The sequence below is a fragment of the Cupressus sempervirens genome, chromosome 3 (assembly GCF_028749045.1).
Source record: "Cupressus sempervirens isolate cs-2001-9-10 chromosome 3, ASM2874904v1, whole genome shotgun sequence".
NCBI classification, from domain to species: domain Eukaryota; kingdom Viridiplantae; phylum Streptophyta; class Pinopsida; order Cupressales; family Cupressaceae; genus Cupressus; species Cupressus sempervirens.
In genome coordinates this window covers 482,176,350-482,199,269 of record NC_143120.1, presented here as the reverse complement: position 1 = coordinate 482,199,269, position 22,920 = coordinate 482,176,350, and the positions used below count along the sequence as shown (strand labels likewise).

General features: G+C 35.3%; 1 protein-coding gene across 1 annotated transcript; it reads right to left on the bottom strand.

Moving 5' to 3' along the window:
* Window positions 1-5,953: 5,953 nt before the first annotated feature.
* LOC149567266 (FkbM family methyltransferase) lies at window positions 5,954-21,887 on the bottom strand. The gene is made up of 3 exons (XM_089820436.1): window positions 21,654-21,887; window positions 14,426-15,253; window positions 5,954-6,444 (listed from the first exon to the last, which is right to left on the bottom strand). The coding sequence occupies exons 2-3, from the start codon at window positions 15,071-15,073 to the stop codon at window positions 6,079-6,081; spliced, it is 1,014 nt and encodes a 337-aa protein (XP_089676562.1). The 5' UTR covers window positions 15,074-15,253; window positions 21,654-21,887; the 3' UTR covers window positions 5,954-6,078.
* Between the last annotated feature and the right edge of the window lie 1,033 nt (window positions 21,888-22,920).

Here is a 22,920-nt window from a genome sequence, read left to right as displayed (position 1 = left end):
TCAACCTTGGATAATTCCTATTCTTATTATTTGTTTTGTAAAATGTATTTCTTGCAAATAATGTTGATGTGTCGGCATCTTGAATTGTGTATAAGGAGATCATCGCTAAAACGGTTATGACGGATTCCTATAACACGTAAGAGCTATGTCAGGAAGATTCAATGACAAGTGAAGACGTGGCAACTGATAAATTTGAGTACTGTAAAAAATGTTAGGCTTCCTATTTTCTCAAAGAATGGTAAAACCCTAATACGGTTACCTTTGGGAGTAGCCCTAAAGTGAAGCGTATGTTATAAGCGCTTTTAGGGTTGCGAATAGAAGTGCAAGAAATTGTATTGTTGGCACTATGAGTTGCTACTGGTGTCTTCGGTTGTCGCTATTGAACTTGCATTGCAAGTGTATTGTAACCTTGTGTTGAAGATAATACATTGTGCAGGTTCTGGAGGGGTGGGGTTGTTTTACCGAAAGGTTTTTCCCTACCGGAAAATCTTTGTGTTATCTGTTGCTTTCTCTATCTATTTTCTTTATGCTTGGTTGGTTGAAATATTGTTATTTACATGATATTGAATCTGTAAGTGTAAAAGATTTTAATAGGATTTGCACCATACTTCTCTTAAGAGATTAGTGTAGGAAGTTGTTTCCGCACCTGAGTTTCCTTACACAAAGGACATAAATGTCTTTTCTTTATTGGGGGAAGGGTCGAATTTCAAGGGGAGGCAAGGCAAAACCCTCCCCAAAATTTGCAACCATGTGCAAATGCAATTTGAAAATTTTTGATAAGGAAGTTGTAGATCAAGAGAATAAGATAGGCTTACATTGAAAGTAGGTTTTACGTAAACTATAGGTCTTGTTACTAAACTATGATTACCCTAGTTGTATAGAAAATACAAAGATTTGATTGAATAAAAAATAATTGGGTATCTAGGTAATACCATCTAACATCACTTTCTTTACTTTGAGTTCAACATATTTGAAGATTTTGTCTCATTACTTGGGATTGCATGAGAAGTCGAAGCCAATGACAAGGTCCTGGTTTTTCTAAAAACACAATGCTCTCTAATTATCAATTGGAGTTCTCTAATTAAAGTGTAGGGTCAACTTACGATCTGCATTCTTATGGTAAGTTTTTGAGGGAATGCACATCTTGATGTGGTATGAGATTTTAGAATTTTATGGTATGTTTACCTCAATCACTTGATTTGTGAGTGTTTTCTTTTGTATTTATTTTATATATGTTTAATTTAGGCATGTTATTTTGCGAATTTGATTTAATTATGAATTGGTTGTACTTTTTGTACCATGTCATTTTTCATCTTTGTATATTTGAATTGTTATTATACATTGATTTTGTTAATTTTATGGTAGAGCTCATTAACCACGAGTAAACCATCGAAAATGTTTCCTTCCCAATCATAGATGATAAGTTCTTATTATCTCCCGTGAACACATTACATATTTTGCACATTGCATAATTCATCATTATTGATACAAGAATGGCCTTGATATATATGAATCAATCCCTCCTATTAGACCTTTGGTCGGCCTTGTAGTTTTGGCACTAAGAACAGGTTAAGGCCTATTAATTACAAGTTACATTCTTATAGGTCTTGCCCAATTACATAATTGCAAGTTACCTAAATCACCCAAATAGGGTCAAGCCAAAATAAGAATTGATATGACAAAGTTCATTAGCAACATTGCTAAGGCCAATCGGCCAATTAGCCATTAGGTGTACTAGGTCATCGCTACAAGGGATACAACCTAGCTACACATCAACACTCCCTCTTAGCTAGGGAGGATTCCTTCTTAATATCTAAGTTACATAATGATAATCATTACAGCTAGTCGCATAAAAATGCAAGTGAACACAACTATCGTGGCTACTTCCATAGTGTGGATCCATCATGGCTACTTCCATGAATGGAAACATGAGTGCTCATCACAAAAATGGCCATGGTTATTTCTAGAGCATGTACAAACTAAAGTGCTAAATCATGGAATTTCTTCCATGCCATCCACCATGCCTGCACACTAAGGGTGGATCCACCATATAACCTACTCGCATAGGGTGGAATGAGGGCTTTCAAATAAGAATTCTTGTAGAGAATAACTCATCTCCATCATACTTACTAGCAAAGGTGGAACAAGGTATTCCACCTTAGACTTCTCCCAGAGAAGAATGCAACTCCATCATGCCTACTCGCAGAGGGTGGATCCACCATACCTACTCACAGAGGGTGGAACGAGGGCTTTCAGCCCAGAGTAGAATGCATCTCCACCATGCCTACTCATAGAGAGTGCATCCACCATACCTACTCGCAGAGGGTGGAATGAGGGCTTTCACCTCAAACTACCCTTGCAAAGAAGAACTCATAAAAAGGGATGTCACCTCAAACTTATCTCGCAAAGGACTCATTAACAAGGGATTCCACCTCAAACTTCTCTCAAAGAGAATGATTCATTAACAAGGGAATGTACCTCAATTTTCTCTCACAAAGGACTCATTAACAAGGGAGTGTACCTCAAACTTCTCCCTCATAGAGGACTCATTAACAAGGGACTGCACCTCAATCTTCTCCCTCACCAGAAGCACTCATTAACAAGGGATTGCACCTTGAACTTGTCTCATAGAGGACTCATTAACAAGGGATCATACCTCAAACTTCTCCCTTACAGAGAAAAATCCATTAACAAGGGATTGCACCTCGAACTTATTTCTCTTAGAGAAGAACTCATTAACAAGGGATGCACCTTGAACTTCTCCCTCATAGAGAACTCATTAAAGCACATAAAGGATCATCTACATGTTGAGCCTCCCTCTCAACCGAGACTCCATCTCAATGGGAGAAGTATTCTCATAGCTTTGATTATCATAATACTAGGAAATTGGCTCCAATGTTTGTCCAACAAAGAGCTTTTGCAGTCACACTACTACACAAGCTTGTTGATCCTCTGCAAAGGACTTGGCATTCTATATCTACCACTCAAGATCCCTCAGAATTTGATTTCTACTACCGAATAGTCTCCCTCTTAATGTTTTTTCTTCCTTTTTAAAGAAACTAATTACAAAGACAATCTGAATAGGTTCTTTCTCTTAATTTTCATCAGCATGCAATTAGCAAGAATTTCTCAGTATTTAATAATCTATCGAACCAAATATTTGACACCCGTTAGTCATAATAGATCTTCTAGGATCCAATTTTCTTATTCAAGTTTGGATCAATTCCTTAGACCCACTTTGATACCATGTTAATTTTATGGTAGTGCTTGTTAACTACAAAAAACCATCAAATCTAGTGCCTACCCAACCATATATGGTTAGCTCTTATCATCACCCTCGAACACATTACATATTTTGCACATTGCAGAATTCATCATTATTGATGTGAGAATGGCCTTGATATACATGAATCGACCCCTCCCAATAGACCTTTGGTCAACCTTGTAGTTTTGGTGCCAAGAATAGGGTAAGGCCTATTAATTACAAGTTACATTCATATAGGTCTTGCACAATTTCATAATTGCAAGTTACTTGAATCACCCAAATAGGACCAGACCCAAATAAGGATTCATATGGCAAAGTTCATTGGGAATATTGCTAAACACAACAGACGAATTTGCCATTAGGTGTACTAGATTGGCTCTAGAAGGGATCAAACCTAGCTACACATCAACATATGATGTATGTCATCCTATCTTGAGCATGTATTTCTTTAAAAAAATGTATAGCCTTGCTTGACATGAGCTTCTATCATATGGAGAGTGAGTACTACTTCAGTATATGTTTTCATATGAGCTTGGATGCATTGTTCTAATTCAAGCCTAGTACAGTTAAAATACCTCATTGAATTTAATAATGGTCACATTCTATCTATATCATATATATATTTTGGATGCTTGGATGATGTATTGTTAAGTGTTCAAATTGGTATCTTTTGTATGACTGCTACTTGATGTTTGTATACATGTTCGTGTGTCTACATTCATCTCAATTGTGTGTTGTATGTATTTTATGTATTTCATATTGGTTGAAAGTTGGTTCTATGAGACTAAGCTAAGGTTCTAGGAATGTATGTAATATAGGATGCATGTAATTATACCTTGGGCTAGTTTGGCTATTTAAGATGTTGGGTGCTACTGTGGTATAGGATGCAATTGGTAATCATTTGGAAGCATTGCATATAGTCTTAAATGTATGGGGTTATTTCTACTTGATTTCTTGTGCCTTATATGAATTTTGTATGTTGTGGATGATTTGCATTACCTTAAGCTTACATGTATCTAGACATGAATACGAAAAGAATCTAAATAATATAACATTTTAAACTAATGATTACTTCACAGAGATTGGGTTATTGGTTTATCACTTCAAGCCAAATTGATAGCTGGGAAGAAAAGGGATAGCTTCAAAGTATGGAATCAAAAACCTTCCGCATACAAAGCTGGAGCTTGGAGGGAGTTATTTCTGATTGGAGAGCATTCTTCTTGGTGTTTACATTACTACAATATATCAATATTTGTATAGTGTGGATATTTGTTGGGTTGTAATTGTCACCCTATATATATATGGTTGGTTCACAGATTTGTGACTAGATAAGTTGCTGTAACTAATTATTGGATATAATTCCATCACATCTTGTGACAAAGTTGTGTGAATATAATATGAATTGATCTTGTACATTCTCCTTAACGTCAGCTTGCTTCTTTTGGTTAGTTTTTTAAGAATAGGTTTTGCCATTTGTTACACGTCTAGAATAAATGCTCAACCAGAATAAATGCCCACAAATACTCTTAACAGAAGAAACATTGTGTTTGGCATGGGTTCAAGCCTCCTCAAGAGTCATGTTTTGCACTTTCTTATGGGGCATATGGTTCTAAATATAGTTGGTTTACTGCTTCAGCCCAAAAATTTGATGTCCTGTTTTTGAATTGGATTCTTGCAATTGAACAACTCTCAGAGTTTGATTATTTAATTTGGCCATGCCATTTTAACCCAGTCAATTCTAGAGTGAGATTGACATTAGCCTTCTTGTTTGTCACCTCGTGTTGATTTGTATGTTTATGATCCCTCGATATGAATTCTGATTGTTGTAGCATATGTTCTCTCCTGATTAACTATTGAGCTCATGATGTCATGCCATTTTAGACTTAAGGAGTCGTCCACTTTTGAACTTCAGTCATTACTCTATCCTCGTTGCTACTTGAGCTTCTCCACGTGTCTTCTCCATCCATGATAGCCTTTTCAGAATTGCTATCTCCTATGATCTTCATGCCTTCCAAGTTCTCCTTTTGCAACATCTCTAAATCTCCGTGCTTCAAAAATTTTGTTAAAAAGAAATTACACATTATATGTATCCAGAGATAATGTAGGCACACAGAAAAGAGAAGTAAACAGAATCATATAAATGCTGGCGAACTATGCTCTCCCTCACAAAGATTAGGGTACTAAATATTGGTGTAAAGCATATCTTTAAAATCTGAGTGGTTAATAGAGATTAAAATAGTAGCCTCATACATGTACCACACCTGTTAAAGGTCATTGTGATTCTGATTGTAACTGCCCAGCTATTAAATAGGAGCTAAATTAAGAGAGAGGACTTCCAATGGCAATATTTTCTTTCAACTAAGCTCTTTAATAAGGTGACTCATAATAATTGATCTTATTGTAAATAACCTGTATGCACAAAAGATATTCTAGCCACAATGTTTTTTACTATGACTATACAATACCTTGTCATCTATTTTCTGCATATCATGGAAAAGGATTCTCTGTAGGTTATGACAGCCCTCACATGCTCTATTTAACAGTTTTTGTGCATAATTTCAACTCAATGTATCAGGAGTCGATATTTGATTGCCTTTTACAAACTTAAGCTTATTTCTACTATATCTCTTTCAAGCACCAGATTATCAAAAATATAAATACCAATTCAAAATGAAAATAAAACCAATCTTCTAAGCAAAGAATGATCCACGTGTATTTTCTTTTTGATGTGATGTACACCCATGGATGTACAAACATTGCATGAATGTCTAGGATGGACTATTTCCTTGCCAAGCCTTAGCTGTAATAAGTATCTAGCTTATTTTCTTTTTACAATGCATATCTGTCCCCTGTCTCATACAAGAATTATAACCCATTCTGGCTAAAAAATCTTTGATGTCATTACTGCTTGTGTTGCTCTCGTGCAGCAGTCTCTCGTCATCTTCATATATAATGTAGGGAGCATCACCAGGCTTTCTTGACAATAACAAGGTTGCGCCTTTCAGAACATGGTATTCCCAACCTTGCACATCAATCTTCAGTAGAAGTACTGGCTCAGACTGATCAATCACTGTATCTAGAGTTATAGATCTTACACTCACTGGTACGAGTTCATTTGACTTGAATGCCAACTTTGCTCCAGTTGCAGATACCGCACTGTTGTCAAGTCGTCCGACCACCTGTCCAAAAACATTTGAAATATATGAATTATGAAGTCTCGACATATTTCACAATCTCTCTTTCGACACCAATGTTGTTAACTGTTCCAATGTCTAAGATCTATGGTTTGACTTTACATAATAATACCAGAAAACATGTTTATCATTACAAGTTCAAGTTGTCAAATGCAAGCTGACTGATGTTGTTTGCCATCGGATATACTACACAAATGCAGTGAAATATATATTAGTTACTTGATTTATGCCTGAATAGACATTATTCAGATTTCCTGAATTTGTGCTACAAAGCTTCAGCACAAAACGTTATTCAATAACTTCCGATTAAGAGGCTTCAGATGAACTAAAGAATTTCTTTTACAGGATCATAACAGTGGACTGTTTCGTACCTCAATTTATTTACTTAAGGATTACCAGCAGTGCCAATGGGGGTGGCTAAATATAGGAAACCGAAGCATAGTATGCAGAGAACAGGGGCTTCAAATAAATAAATTCTAGAATTCATAGTTGTATGTAGGACACTCTTGGTTTTGACAAATTAAAGCAATATCAAGTCTGCGAAGACTTAATAAGTGGATTGTTGCATAAAAGTTCTAACAACTCCCTTTTCAGTTATCTCCCTCACTTGATCAAATGAAAGTAGTTTCTAGATATGAATTGTTGTACAATAGTAAGTGATCACATTCTTTTATAAATAATCAATCTATATCTGACTCTTATCAGCATGAAAATACAACATAAAAATTGATCTGACAAACCAATAGAATCAAATCAAGGTAGGACTCATAAAGAGCTCCATTCAAAATTACAAATTTGGTATAAGAATTTGGAGTTCTCATAATGTTTTTCCTACCCCTAAGGGATTGATGAATATAATTTTGCAAATATGGTTATGGTTTTTGTAGAATGAACTGTCATAATCTCCTAAGAGAAATTGTGTCTGACTTCCTGTAATTGGGCAAGTGTAGGATCTCCCAATCCCTCAGACAGGGAAGGGTTGGTGGCCCATTTAACTTTTCTTAACTTTTTAAGGACCTTGTTTTGATTATTTGGTTGTTTATCAAACTCATCAGCATTAGTCTCGTTAAGTTACATCTCTGGCTACAGCTAATTCAGTTGACTTCTTAGGATTATCATTCTTTTAAAGCAGTTTACATTGCAAATATGATTTATATGCATTCCTTATAGTACTTAGCTCTCCTCTGATGCTGCAATCTTTCTTCATTATCCAGTGCCACCAGAAGATTTTAACCTTATATTTGGCTCAAATTTCAGTCTACTGTTCATTATTCTACTCTAGTCCATTCCAATAGAGGAGGCCATATCCTCCTCTTCTTCCCTTCCTCCTTTCAATCTTCTGCAACCAGTACTTCTTCCACCTTCCTGGGGCAAATAGCTCAAGTCTGTTTACTAACAAGCACACTACACTGTTATAAAACCTTATTTTTCAAATGATTGAAAATCATCCAAGGTAAATTGGTTCTAACTGTGGAGGAAATGAATTCCAGACCCTAGAAATTCAACTCGAAGGCTCCAGCTAACATTTCATGGTTGTTATCCTGGTTCAAAAACCATGAATACATGGGTAGCACACAACTGGCAAAGCAGAGGATCAGTGATGATGTACAAAGGGCTATTTCATGGCCATTTTCTCGGGGCTATTCCGTGGCCAATTACTCCTCCACGACTGAAAAAGGATACATAAAATAAAGGACCTTAAATGTACAACAAATTCGAAACTACGGATACCAGCTTTCAATTCTGGCAATAATCTGCCCAGCACAGTTCTTGTGTGGGTCCAGTTACCTCTTCTTATAAGTGGACACTCGACAAAATATGCATTGCAGATAACAGGAAATGGAATTGATGTGCACATATTTCCATGAGATATTATGATCCGACCAAGAGTGCTTCGGTATGTAAGGACCTACAACAATACTGACATTGAAATGCCTTTAAAGAAGCTTGATAGACGTTTTGTCGAATATCAACGCAAATCTAAACAAGTCAAAGCCACCATATCTTCCTTTATTTATTTGCCAAATACTGGAGAAGGTTTTCTAGCATAGAAGAGGTTAAGGGAGCAGTCAAAATGATAAAAGAAAGGAATTGAAGCAAAAGGCAATAAACTATAAATGCAAACACCTTTGATGGCACCAGCAAACCATCTACTCAAACTTGGCTGCAAAAGCTGAGATAATATTTTGCATTCAGCTTTATGTAAGAAGATACAATCTAGTTTTCCACACTACATTTGAAGGGTGTTGCCTGTGCACAGACCTAGACACAAATAGGACATTGCGCAAACTTCTGATGAATTCAACCAGAGATTGCTGAAATGATTTGAGCATAAGGATGACGAACATAAATTCAAAGAACTCGCTGTAATAAAGCAACAAACATTAGTATATGCATATGTAGTAGAGTTCCAATGACTTGCAATTATGATACCTAACATATCACTAGAGAGAATAGCTTTCTCTTTACACTAGGGTCTTGAAGGCCTTTGCACCAGCATCACTTCAGGAAGCTATTAAGAGACTTTTGACATGAAAACAATCTACAGCAAGGGAAAAAAAAATCATCTCAACCAAGACCACCAACAACTAGATGACAAAAACGCAACTGTAAGAAAAGAGTTTTCAACTTTCAACTCATACCCTCAAAAAGCCACACTACAGCCATTTGCAAGAAAGAAATTGGATGATCACACTAGAAATGAACTTAGGAGGAAAATATTATGCCTTGTATAGGGAAAATAACTGCAAATTCCTTGACAAAGGTCATGTCGATTACATTGAAGTAGTATCCAGTGATGAGACAAATCCTAATGAATGTGGGTTACAACAAGCTACAGAGGAGCAAACCATCAAGAATTTACCAGAGAAGATGGTAGATGAAAATTCAGGCACAAGCAACAGCACACTTCCAACTCTTTGATAAGCACCATAATATCATCCATCCCAGGTTCATGGGTCATTGTCCAACCAATGGATCTCAATTTTGATTGATAGTGAGGCCACTCACAACTTCATTGATGAGGGCTTGGCATTGAAAGCCGAAGACTTTGTTGGGTTCAATGTCATTAGTGCTAATGGCTTCACGATTCCATGCACCAATATTATGCTGCAATAGATTCGCAATTCCGTGCACCAATATTACGCAGAAACTCAAAGTCTCAAACTAACCCTTGGTGACTATGAGGTATGTAAAGACTTGTATGTTGTGGGACCAAGGAAAAAAATGTGATTTAGGGATACAGTGGTTGCATTTGCTTGGAGAGTTTTCTCAAAAATTTCTATATGTGGTATTAGAATCAAGGGGCCACCACAAGTAATAGCTAGTAGTATGGAAAGGACTTTTCACAAATTGCATGGGCAAAAAGTTATTTGGTCATGAAAATGTTAGGAATAGTGCATCATTTCTAGGGTTCTTATAATAACTATTTCTTGGGTTTGTTAATGTTTTTTTTGTTGGTCCCAACCACAGGTCAGTATACTGTGGGGGGGGAATGAATCAGTATACTCACTATTGTCTATCTTTTCACTTCAGATCCTCACAAATGCAAGTGCAGTCAAGAGCTTATCCCTGTTAAAAGATTACAACGACACTGTGACCTGACACCCTATTAGGGAATTTACATGAGACCTACAGGTGTGAGATAGTACAGACCCGATTTTCTGATAATATAGACTGCCACTGGTTGGAAATGATGGATCCCGTGAACTGACCGCAAACTATGAATCAGGACACTTAGCTTACTTTGTAACCTCTTCCGGCTTCCGTGTACTGTTCCTGTTATCAGATCCCTTGCTCGTCACTATTGGAGAAGGGTATTCAAGTGCTGCTTTCACTATGATACGATTCGGAACTGCCGACCAGCTATTCCTTATCACGAGCTCAGCTTACTGTATGTTTGATGCCAGAAAGAAATTCTGGAAACGTACAGCAGATGTAATGGAATGACATTCACGCAAAGTACTGTATTATAACCATCTCTTCTGCTACAGGGTGACTGCTCTCTTGTTTGCTTACCGACCTGAACCAGTATTATTCAATGATGACCTGTGCGTGCAAATCCTCATATACTGACCTGTTTTACTTCACTGCTGTCAGAAAGACTCCAACTTCCTATCAGCCTTCAATGTATCCAATCGAACTTCAGTTCTGAAAGTACCAACATGAGTGCTAGGTTTGGGTCCAGCCTCACTATTTTCCTTAAGGGGTTTCATCCTTAGGAAATATCCAGTCACATTTAAGTAACCTTTAGAATTTTATAAAGCAACATATATTCGTGGTAACAATCCCAATGCAAATGCTTTCCTTTATAACTTCAAAATGAGGAGAGGCTCAAACAACTTAGCAATGTGGGATAGAAGACTATTTCATCTTTTAGTCACTTAAGTAACTTTATAACTTTATAACATTAAAATATTTAAATAAATCACTTAAGTCACTTGAACTTTAATATTTCTTGAAATACTTGTCTGATTGCCGTGCTGTCTGAAATAGTAATCTCTCCTCATAATTCCCCATGTGACCAAATACACTTTCTAAAAATAGAAAGGGTCCATCTCTATTACCCCTGACTTACTATACATAGTAAGTATGGCAAGTGGAGTCCAAATGGCATCGAACAAAGGTCAAATCCATAAATCGCTAAATGTTGGAGATGAATCAATCCTCAGAAGACCCTCTAACCATCCTCATTAGCCTACGAGGATCCAATATTAGGCTAATCCCTGAAATTCTGATGCTGGCAACCAATGGGGATATTACATCTAGGTATTTGATCTTGAATCAATTTGAGCCATCCATTGTACTTGAAGCCTCTATATAAGGCTTTCTCAATTCATTTGTAAGGGAGATTTTTGCAAAATTGTTGCCAAAGTAATTCCAAATTCATTGAAGCCTATTGAATACTTGTGTTGTTTTGTAGTGTCCATGGTTTCCATATTCCTCACTTAGTTAAATGTTGTTTATGTTGAGAAGAAGTTAGAAGTTATTCATGTTAAGTAGATGATAGAAGATGTCATTGTTAATTCATGGTGAAACTTGAAATTCGTACCTTTTGGTACTTGTTGTGCAAGTAACAGTACATGGTTACGCTGAACTCCTTGCAAAGCACTTAACTCTAATTGCTTCATGTTCTTTGACTTGAATTCTTATGGTTTTGATTTACATAAGTGATTTGAAAATCATTTACGCATCCTTAGGAAAAAGCACCCTCATTTTCGTAGGTATTTAAGTTAGTGAATCAAGGACTAGTTTAGTTTTGCCTCATTGTGAATAGTGCTTTGCATTAGTGGAGTTAGAGATGGAGTTAGAGATAGAAGTGGCTGAGATTTCTAAACCCAATCCCATTTGCATTTTATTTCAAAGTCCTCGGTAGAAGTAGCTTAAGTGTTTACATTGCCAAATCATTTGTTGTTTGAAAAGTTGATATTCCATTGAATGAACAATGTAAGTCCCTTTGTGATCAGTGATAACCAACATATCACATCATTAAATTGAGTTGTGTCCAACACTAAGTTGAAACTACGCTTTATAAACCTTGGGGGCACTTCACTTGATCACACTAATTTACATTGTTTAGCATTTGGACTTTCCTTGATCAGCAGAGGATTGGATACTTAGTGTTTTATCCTACACATTGGGGTGGTCACAAAACTCACATCAACACAATGTTATAGTATCCATTAACACTTGAGATGCTTAAGGTAGTATAGAAATATTTCTTCCAATTCTAGATAAACTACATGAGATAAAGTCCACACCAGAAGTGCTCTTGACAAAAAACCAATGAAATAACTACATTAGGGAAATAAATAAGTGAGACAAACAGAATATGAAGATTACCCAATATGGTGTCTCCCTAACTCCGAGTAGCCACTTAACACACTTGAATTGGTCAATAAATTATTGAATAGAGCATTCATGAGTGTTTAGACTTGAAAGTACGGTTAAAAGACTATATTTCCTTCCAGTAAGCTCCATGGCCAAAATATAGGAAAATACTATATAGTATACACTATATTCTATAACCCAACATATCACACATTGATAGAAGAATGTCACAATTCGGAGCATTTATGACACTTCTTTGTTGACTAACTGGACAGCTAAAGACATTCAAATGATGAGATGTGCCAGAAGTTACCAAACTACCAAATAATGGCCTAAAATTGGTTCACAGACAGAATTAGATAAAAACAAGATCAGCACAAAAGTGAGCGAAAAATTGAGTATAATCAGATTTCTTGACATTAAATGGATTAACAATTAAAATGCAGAAATTTTAAAATGAAAAAGGTAGTAAAATATAATCCTAGATAGTATTTCTATAAAATAGTGACAGGAGTGGGACCCATCGCATACACTAATCTGCTAACCCTTGGATGCTGTAGACCTAATACCTCTTATGGCTCATCTTTAAAGAAAGGATAATATGTTTTTTGGCCCCTCAGAGTATATATTAAAATATTTTATTGACCAAAAGGATATACAATCTACACATAACATATGTAAGGTCCAGGAACACTTCAACATACATTGCCGTAATTACTTTGAGCAAAAAAATCAAATATGGGACATCTTATGATGTCTCAAGACTATGTTAATATCTTCAGTTGCAATGACACTATAAAAACCATACTTACCTGGAACTCATACCCTGACCCCTAGTACTCATATCCCATATCAGAAACATTCCATCTCAGAGACCCATACAGGGGCACCTCTAGACAATAGGTGATTTCCAATAAAGGCGCCTCTAGATTCTACTAAATGCATCCCTTGAAAATAGGGAAGCTTCCTATAAATGGTTCTCAGATATGCATATAATTTACTCTGGGCATTGAACTGATGTGCAAAGAACAAAAGCTAATCTAATTATAAAAATTGGTAATCAACTTGTAATAAATAAGGTTATAAACTTGTAATTTTCTAATTTCAAATAAAAATCTATAAGGATTTTTTGTAGCTTTAAAGTTTCTTACCGAATTCCAAAGAGGTTAGTATGAAGAGAAACAGTAATAAGTAATAACACATAAGAGGTAGACATGCATTTAAGTCTAATTAATTGATGGTGGATATAATCATCTCTGAAAACTACAGTACCATGTTTTAGAAATAATGGCATTCCCTCTATTTGCCATCTCTTGGTGGTTATGATTTGAAAAATTAAATTTATTTTTAATATCATGATGACTAATCTTTCCTTTACTTGACAACTATTTCAATACTTTAAAATTTGAATGATTGGTCTTTTTTTCTAAATCTAGTTCATATATATCATTTTTTCCATCTCCGGATAACTATCTCCAACTATTTTGGAAACTGGCATACCAACAGGCAATATCCATCCTGATCTCCTAGTAGCTATGGTAAAAACTTTATTTAGGAAGTCTATTTCAGAAATAGTAAGTTTAGTAGAGGCTTGTTTAAGAGCTTAATAACATGCTTTTGTAGTCTTAACTATGGTGTTCCAAATTTTTGTTGGTTTAGGGGGAAAAAATTGATGACAGAATATTGAACAAATAAAAACAGGACAGGATATATCTAATCTGAAGGACACAATGCATGTATAGCAACTTAAGGAGAATCAAATTCTTTAGGAAAGTTAGGTGCTTTGCACAGAATTACTTCCGTGGCCAAGTGCAGCATTCATATTTCATTCAGCTCTTCAAGTATCACATGCAAGAGTTGGAAATAAGCAGTTATCAATAAAGTTGACCTTGCATACTGTTTGAAATGTAATTTTAAAAACAACAAAGTCGTGTTTTTATGTTTTATCTCTTTCTACATCTTAGGTTTCATTTTCCAAAACTCTGGACCTAAAATTTCAAATCAGATTCCAGAACTTCCTACTTAAATGCAGGTTACAAGTTATTATAGCATATTTTCAGAGCTCGATCATAAGAAAAACTTATTGAAAGTGTTTCTTGCATTAGCATTTTCAGGGTGGAATTGATTAAAAACATACCTTATGCATAGTTAGGTTGCCTGGCACATCTGACACAGCTGCATGGTAGAAAGTCACCATATCACCTGCTCGATTCAGGTACATTCCATCACAAAGACGCTGCAAGTTCTCAAAAACTGCCTCAAAAGCCACTACCTTGTAACCCATCGCTGTAGCTGCAAATGCTGCCATCCCCACATTTGCACCAACATCAACAACAATTCCTTTTCTTGATTCAAATCCACTCGTCTCAAGTTTTACAAGCACTTCCTGAATGGTATGAGATATGTCTGGTTTACGAAAAGGCTTGCCCTTAAGCATCCTGAGGAAATTCCTATTTGGCTTTTCTGGTGAACCCAGGTCTGCAAGTGAGATAAAAAAGGGATGCTGAACACCCTCAATTTTGTTTGCAACTACAGGTGCAGCTTGTGGGCATCTTATACAATTGAACTTTTCAATATTCCCTGTGGCTTGACCATCAGTTATAGGTTCTTCTATTATATGTACACCATGCAAGGATTCTTTCCCATTATTGCAAAGTGTAAGGGGCTTCACAGCCACCCAAACAAGCAATAGTAATGCACTTCCAGTTACAAATAGAAATACACGTACAATGCACGGCATAAATCCTTTGTCCCTCTTCCACGTAGGAAATTTTGTTGGTGCCATCCAAAGCACTAGTTCTCAAGAAATCACAGCCCAGAAATGCAACAGAATATACAGCATGAAATATCATAACCTGGAGATAAAGAAATGACTCTGGGTTTTGGTATAGCTGGATGCAATCTATGAAAATTTGGTCAAAGCACCGAGTGCTTCAAATACTGTTGGAACAACTCAGACAAAAACCTAATAACAGAAAAGAAACAAGAAGAATTAAACCAAATGATTCTACTTCATCACTTTGAAGTAAACTTAAGGACCAATTTCAAGTGACAAACAAAGACAAGAAATATCAAAATCATTAGCATTTTTGCACTATAGCACCTGCTCTTCAGAAAACCACATGCAGTTTCGAAGGATATTCAAGAAAAGAGTCTATACACATTTCTTTTTCTATCTCAAAGTTTAAAATCATATTCAATGTTTACTTTTGCAGATTTGTTTATAGAGTAAAAGAATATTGATGATATAATTAAATTCCATTTTCAATATGGAATAACACCTTGTACTGTACTTGATGCTTTGTTTATACAGGTTTAGTAAATTTGAACGTATTCATTCATCTTGCTTGGGGAAGATTTCAGAACATAACACACTGTGTTGATCATTTTTTCTTTATTAAGAAAATGTAAACAATCTCAAGTCAAAGAGGAGAAATATAAGAGTCCATTTTGTTTGCCACACATACTTTTCCATGTGACAGGGCTGTTTGAAATATTGAAGGTGGGAAACAGGAACCAGTAACCTGTACCACTAATTTGACCAGACACATTTTATTTCTAAGAATCATGGCATGCTTAAGATTAAAATGTACAATCCAAAGTAGCTGCAAGACAAGTTTTAACAAATGACAAATAAGAACAATCCTTGAGATTTCAATGAATGGCAGCACTTATAGAAAGATATAGAGAAATAAAAACAAATATTGCATTGTAACAGGAGAAACGTATAGCTTGTATGGAGCTATAACTTGTCCGAACGAATAGGTAATGCATAACCTAGAAATTGTAGGTGACATAAATCTGATTTCTCTCTCTTTTACACAGTTCTTGTTTATTTGACCATGTTCACTAACTCCTTTACCCTCATCAAAAAAAATGTCTGTTTGAATACTCAGCCTCAAGGCCTAAGTCAAAGTCACATTTAACAATCGTTGGTACATAGCATACTCACTGTAAGAAAGGGTCTGCTAGTGCTGATAAATACAGGGTACCAAGACAAGAACTACTCCAACCCTTTGCACTTGGTTAAAATGATTGTTATTTCTTTGGGGAAACTATTTGAAGTTTATTTGCCAAACAACTTTAACTATTTTTGTAATAAGGGGCTGCATTAAATGATAAATCATAAATGTCATTATGTCTCCTTTTTACCAATCAGTTTACACTTGAAGTTGGGTTTCATATTTCATTAAACTCAAAATATCTCATGATATGCTATAAAATGTAACTCTATAATATTTCCAATATGTTAGTGGGGAACAAATCATCAGCAAATAGTCCCCCTTGAGAATTTCAAGATATAGAGTAGTGGCGGGAGCGGCATTAGGGTTTCCAGGGAAGGATCTGGCAAAGCTGAGGATGCAGACAAGGATGATGGTGATGGAGGTGGGATCTCTACATCCCATGGTTGTGGCCTTTGTTGGGCTTGCAACGTTTGGTGGAGTTGGGGCTATATGGCCTTAATGGCCCTATATTCTGTTGTGTTTGTGGCTTCAACATCGGCTCTTTGGCAGGCTTTCATCCTCAATGGTAGGTGCGGTTGTTGTCCAGCTTGTGGTCTTGTGGGGCGAAGTGCATGCATGGTATGGGGGTTATCTGCCACTAGGGGTAAGGGGCTATACTTGTCCCTTTCTAAATGGCAGTCATATTGCCTCGTAGTGAAGACTTCTGCCTTTTGCATTCAAGGAGTTCAAGCATCCAAGACTTTTTCAAGCATTTAAGCAAGAAGATTTCTATCTAGCATTGAAGAATCCTTTGTGAACATTTCCTCTTCAAGATCTAGCATATTATTGGCCATCAAGGGAGGAGATCCACATTGAAGCTTTCATCTTCTTCTTCATTGATGCATATTCATGTCAATGGCACCATGATGGAATTATGGTAGATCCATTGCAAAGAGTGGAGATACCCTACATTCCTAATTCAAAATCTACAATACAATTACATTACATATGGAGGGGCAAGGTGAATCCTAACATTTATCTTGTTCTCTACAGTCATTTACATTTACATTTCTCATTTACGGTTAATTTATTAACCTAGGGCTTGACCAAGGCAAGCCCTCATCAAATCCGAATCCCCAAACCTTTCTTTTTTGTGTTGATTTGTAGGTTGGGAGCGAAAAGGATTACAGATCTGGAACCTACAATTCGCAAGCTTTCTGGAGTCGTCAGTTTCGGAGTCGCAAACTACGCCAATTTGGTGGGAAGACGTCTTCCAAGTCGACCTAGTCCTTTAGTCTCAGATTCTGGGGAGATTTCTGCATTTTGTTCCATTCTTCATTCTATTCCGAGATCTACAATCAAAAGTTCAGAAAAGATTCAAATCCGAAAATTCTTGAGCTTAAATACATCTTCCTCTACGCATCTGAAGGGGAGTTTTTCATATTTCATTTCCTTTCTTATCCTTATCCTAGATTTGCATCTTAATTGGGCTGATTGTATTCACATAGCATATAAATTTACATTTCCTAAACAATTAGTTCAATTTCATATTCACGTTATTCTATCAAAGGGCCAAAGAGCGCATTTCTTTGTATTGTATTCCCCCTATAATCCAGATTTAGTATTAGCACCCTTCCTCTTTTGGGTCCTAGCTAATCTAATTTGGGTTAAAAGTGGAATCATATTTGGAAAGTCCCCTCTTTCCCTTTCACATTACAATTGAATGACTTAGTGTCCCCATAGTGGAAGTCCACAATCCTATTAAAGCGCTTCGATTTTACCACTAAACACCATGCCAAAACAAAGCATATTGATGTACAGTATAATTTTGTTCGTGATATGGTGGAAGATGGAAAGGTGAAATTAGAAAAGGTTGCTAATTTGGAGAACGTTGCTGATGCATTGACAAAGCCGGTATGCACTAAGAAGTTGAGATGGTGTGTTGGTTTTATGGGTGTTGGGGCCTAGGTTGTGATGCAATGACTCCTGTAAGGTCTTCGTCAAGTGGGCGACAATTTGGATAAGGTGACAACCTTATGATGTTTTATTGGATTTTTATTTATGCATTTTTGAAAAATGCTAAATGAGACCAAGTCTTCCACAAGGATAGACTTGGAACAAAAAACAGAGTCTTGTATTTTTGGCTTTTTTCTCTTGGATTTGTTTTTTATGCAAGAGTTGTGCACAAAGGAAGTTTCTAAAATAAGTTGTAAATACATTGGATGTAGACGCTTTAGAAACTATTTCTTTTTGCACAAAAACTCTATAAATACAATGTATTGCTGAAGAGGATTGTGAGTGAGAGATAAGTATTTGAAGAGCGTTGTTATGCTGCCAGAATTATTCTGGATATCACAGCTGATTACTCTTGGAGAGCATTGGCTCTTGAAATTGTATTGTAATTGATTGTTGTTGATAATACAATTGGGTCTGGCTTTGGAGTGTTGGGTTTTTTCCCAAAAGAGATTTCCCACGTATATCTGATGTTATGTGCTTATTTGTTTAATATGTTTTATATATGTGTTTATCTATTTTGTAATAGCTCAAAAAAATTTGAAAATTTTCAGCATCATCTCTCCTTCCTAAATTCCTAATATATTTAGCATTTGGAAGCATCATTCGGGACTTTGGCTTCCTCTCAAAATAGAGACTGGTTGAAAGCAACTAATAATAGCAAAGGCTTCAAATAGCACTGACTTAAAATAAACTACCCAAAATATGCTTCTCTCCTCAAAACGCAAATAGACTAAGCATAGACCAGTTATAGATAGCTTGACCTAAAAGGAGCGAATCTTTAAGGGCAACTTTGAATGATAATTCTGATGAAGTTTTTGTTCTGCTTAGAAAACCCTCTGATGATATTTGAGACTCTGGTAATCCACTTTGATGCGTGAATCTGAAACCATCTTCTCCTGATATTGTATCAAACTCTAGCCACAATTGAATTGATATTCTGCTTAGAAAACACTCTGATGATATTTGAGACTCTGGTAATCCACTTTGATGTGTGAATCTGAAACCATCTTCTCTTGATATTGTATCAAACTCTAGCCACAATTGAATTGATAATCTGCTGGTATATGTCAATGTACGTGTTTATACTACTAATTTATGCTAGCTTGAGTGTAATGGAAACTCTGCCAAGCCTCACAAAGTAAAAACAACAACGTGGATAATTAAAACATCTGAAGATAATTTCAAGATCCTCGGCAAAATTGATGCTATAAGTCTGTAAAATCCTTTCTGAAAACAATGCTTTCGAAACTTTAAAATTCATGCAGAGATCTCCTCGGATCAAAATCAAACTATCAATCCTGAAACACCTAAAACTTGAAATTGCTAACAAAATTTTGCTTTGTTGAGTGTGCACCTGACAATAGATTTTCAAACTAGGAGTTTTGAATTTTCTTTGAATTTCCTTTCCTTCCCGAGGGGCATCCTGTCAGTGGAATATTCAGACTTAGTTGTTGAAACAACATTTCCTCCACAAGGTGAACACTTCACAATGTAAACCTGATCCTTGATTTTAAGTGTCTATTTTCTTCACATAGGTGCACACCTCATAATGCATTTCATGAAGATTTTCCTTAAAAGGTGTGCAGTTCATATTGCAAACTTGTTCTTTACAAACTCAACCTTATTCAGCCTTGTCAGGTGGACCCCTCATAGTGCAATCTGGCCTAGTTTAGCATTTCATAGTTTCCATGCACAGGTGCACCTCTGAATAGGCATTTCATGGGTTTTCAGAAGGGAAGACTTTTCACATACACAAGTACACACTCTGTAACGAAATTGCAACACTTAACCTCAAAACTTGTCTTCCCCTTAATATGGTTTCCTTTTCTTCTTCGACTGGAGATGTTTTTAAAAACATTGATGACTACGCCCACAGAGATATGTTCAAGAAAAGACACACTACATATTTGAACAAAAACAAGCTCTTAACATGATTTGTGCTTTCAACAAAAAAACCAAGGTTTAGCTTGAAACTTGACAATGGATACAAACAGTGCATTAATATTCTTTGTCAGCTGATGCAAAACCTGGAAATCGTCCCTTCGTATCTCTAGAAATTTTGCTTCGCAGCAGCTGCTGGTCCAGATTTTCATGATATATATATTTATTTTTTTAATCTTATGTAATTACATGAGATTGCATAAAGAAGAAGTTTGAAGCGGCCACCACACACAATAGAACCAACGCATTGGAAAAAGATGAGAGCCTATAAGGAAAACCATATTTTTTCTTTAGAACCTTTTAAGTATGCAACTCCTCTCAAATAAAAAAGAGCTTAAGATATTCGCTTACGGTTATGGAGCTATTTGCTGCTTTATATCATTATATGTTGAAGAGTAGGTGGTTCATATAATTTTAATTAGTAGTGGATGATTTGGAATCATCTTTTGAAAATGGTGGAGTAAAAAGATATTAGAGTTGATTATTTATTTAAAATAAATGGGAAAAAAAATCATAAGACCAGTAACCCTAAGACAAATATTAATATCCTAAAAAAGAGCTTATAGTTAGTTAATTATTTAGATAAATAAGAAAAATAAAACCAGAAGACCAGTAACTCAAAACGAATATCAATACCTAAGAGCGCCTGCTAAAATATTTGCCAAGCTGCTGCATGGAACTGCTTTTCACAGAAAGGTATTGTAAATCAAAACCATTTTATGTCGTTGAACAAATTTTGTGGAAGTGTAACCATTGCAGAATTTCAAGCAGCCTTGGTCTTAGCACGCATTATTCAAAAATTGTATAGGGGATTGCTTTGGGGGGCCAGTGTCCCTCAGAATGTTTTGGTTGCTTAATTTCAAATATTATATATTTGTCATTATTAGATTTTGCAGTAAAATTTTAATAAATGAGAATAGAGCCGAATAGTGCAGTCATTTAGAAAGATTATAGTTCAATTGGCAAGGATAATAGATGCTCTTTCATTCCATCATTTATCGAGCTCAAATCCTTTTGTGTTGTGGCATTGGACTAATTTTGTATCATCGAACAAAATCAATCCTTAATGATCTTACAAACTAATTCCTCCTACCATGATAGCTTAACTTAACTTCTAAAATATGATTGCTTTCATCATTTTAAAAAAATGCACCAACAAAAAAAAGTTGAAATTATATAATAAATGTATAATTCAGATGCCCCTCCACATCTACATCTTATATATGCCAAACAAGAACTTATCCGACATTGTTTATAGATTCCTTTTAGTACAACCCCCAATTCATCCTAATAGAAAAAGATCATCTATGGGAAGTCTCCAGAAATTTCCTAACAGAAATAGGCTCTCCAAAAACAGAGAGATATGTTCAGATACAGGAAAAGCTCAGACATCTAGTTAAACTAATGAGATCTGAAGTGGATTCTACTCTGGTAGTTGATTGATTCTGCATAATTACACCTCACCTTTGATCTCGATTGCGATGTGAAGGCTGAACGGTGACCATGCTCCTCTTCAATTATAATGGTTGAGCACGCAGTACAAAGACGTCATTGTTCTTACTTCTCATAAAGGATTTGAATGAGTGATCTGCTAATTGGGTCGACAGGAAAACATGGAATGAGAAGTGCTTCTCAGTCCCACTTCCTGAACTGCCCTACTATCGCCACTTCCGACCCGCCATTAAACAAGGATGCTGTCCGAACGGGCTATTTTAGTGGTACATATATAGCTTCGGCACTTCAAATGTTTCTGAATAAACTTTCATTAATCTTAAAAACTAGTACATCCCCTTTAAATTTTGTGAAGCTTTGCAACTCTACCTTGTTAGCTCTTGGTAAAGTTGGAATAAACTTTAAAACAAAAACAAAGTGCATAAGCATTTTAATCTGGCTTAATTAAGGACAATTGGGAATGATTGTTTATTTCTCTATTAAGATTATTATTATTATTACAATGCTAAGTTTCTAGAATAGATTGTGTAGAGATTTTTCATCACAAATCTCTACACAATCTATTCCAGAAACTTAGCATTATAAATCATGGATTGTGGAAATCTGATTGCATTAATTATTATTACTAGTTTATCTAATACATTAGATTTTATTTTTAATTAGTTTTAATCAATTTTAGTGTGATAGGACAATTTTTGGTGTAAAAAATTTATAATTTAAATATAATCTATACTTTTAAATAATTATAAAATGACATAATTAAATTCTTCAGACCTAGATTTTATATGGATCAAAAAATGATAAAATTACATTTTACTTCTTTTTTTTATTAGTTGATTCACAAATAATAAGTAGTAAAATTCAATATCTAAAAGAAAAGGTTGGATAGCAACTAAATTCCTCCCAAAAAGATTAAAATAATAAATGGTTGAAATGTGATTTTAATTTTTTGTTAAATATTAAAAATTTAAATGTATTAAAAAGTGTTTGATTTATTTTGCTTTAAAAAGAAATGTTTTAAATAATTATTATTATAATATAGTAATATATTTAAACAAACTAAATTCAACTTATTATTTACAATTTTTTACTTCTTTTTTTAATTAATTACAAACTTTACATGTAAAATTTTCATAACTTAAATATAATTTATAGTTTTTATTAAACAAAAAATTTCAAATGCAAGAGTAATAGAAGAGAAAAAAACATGTGATTAGCTACCACAATAATATTTTTTTGATTCAAAGATAAAGTGGTTGTATGGCTTTAGTGTGCGAAC

Coding starts and splice junctions, on each gene's coding strand:
- LOC149567266 (XM_089820436.1), bottom strand. CDS start 15,073: ATGGCACCAACAAAATTTCCTACGTGGAAGAGGGACAAAGGATTTATG. Junction 6,445..14,425: donor GCAACCTAACTATGCATAAG/GTATGTTTTTAA, acceptor GTTTTTGGACAG/GTGGTCGGACGACTTGACAA.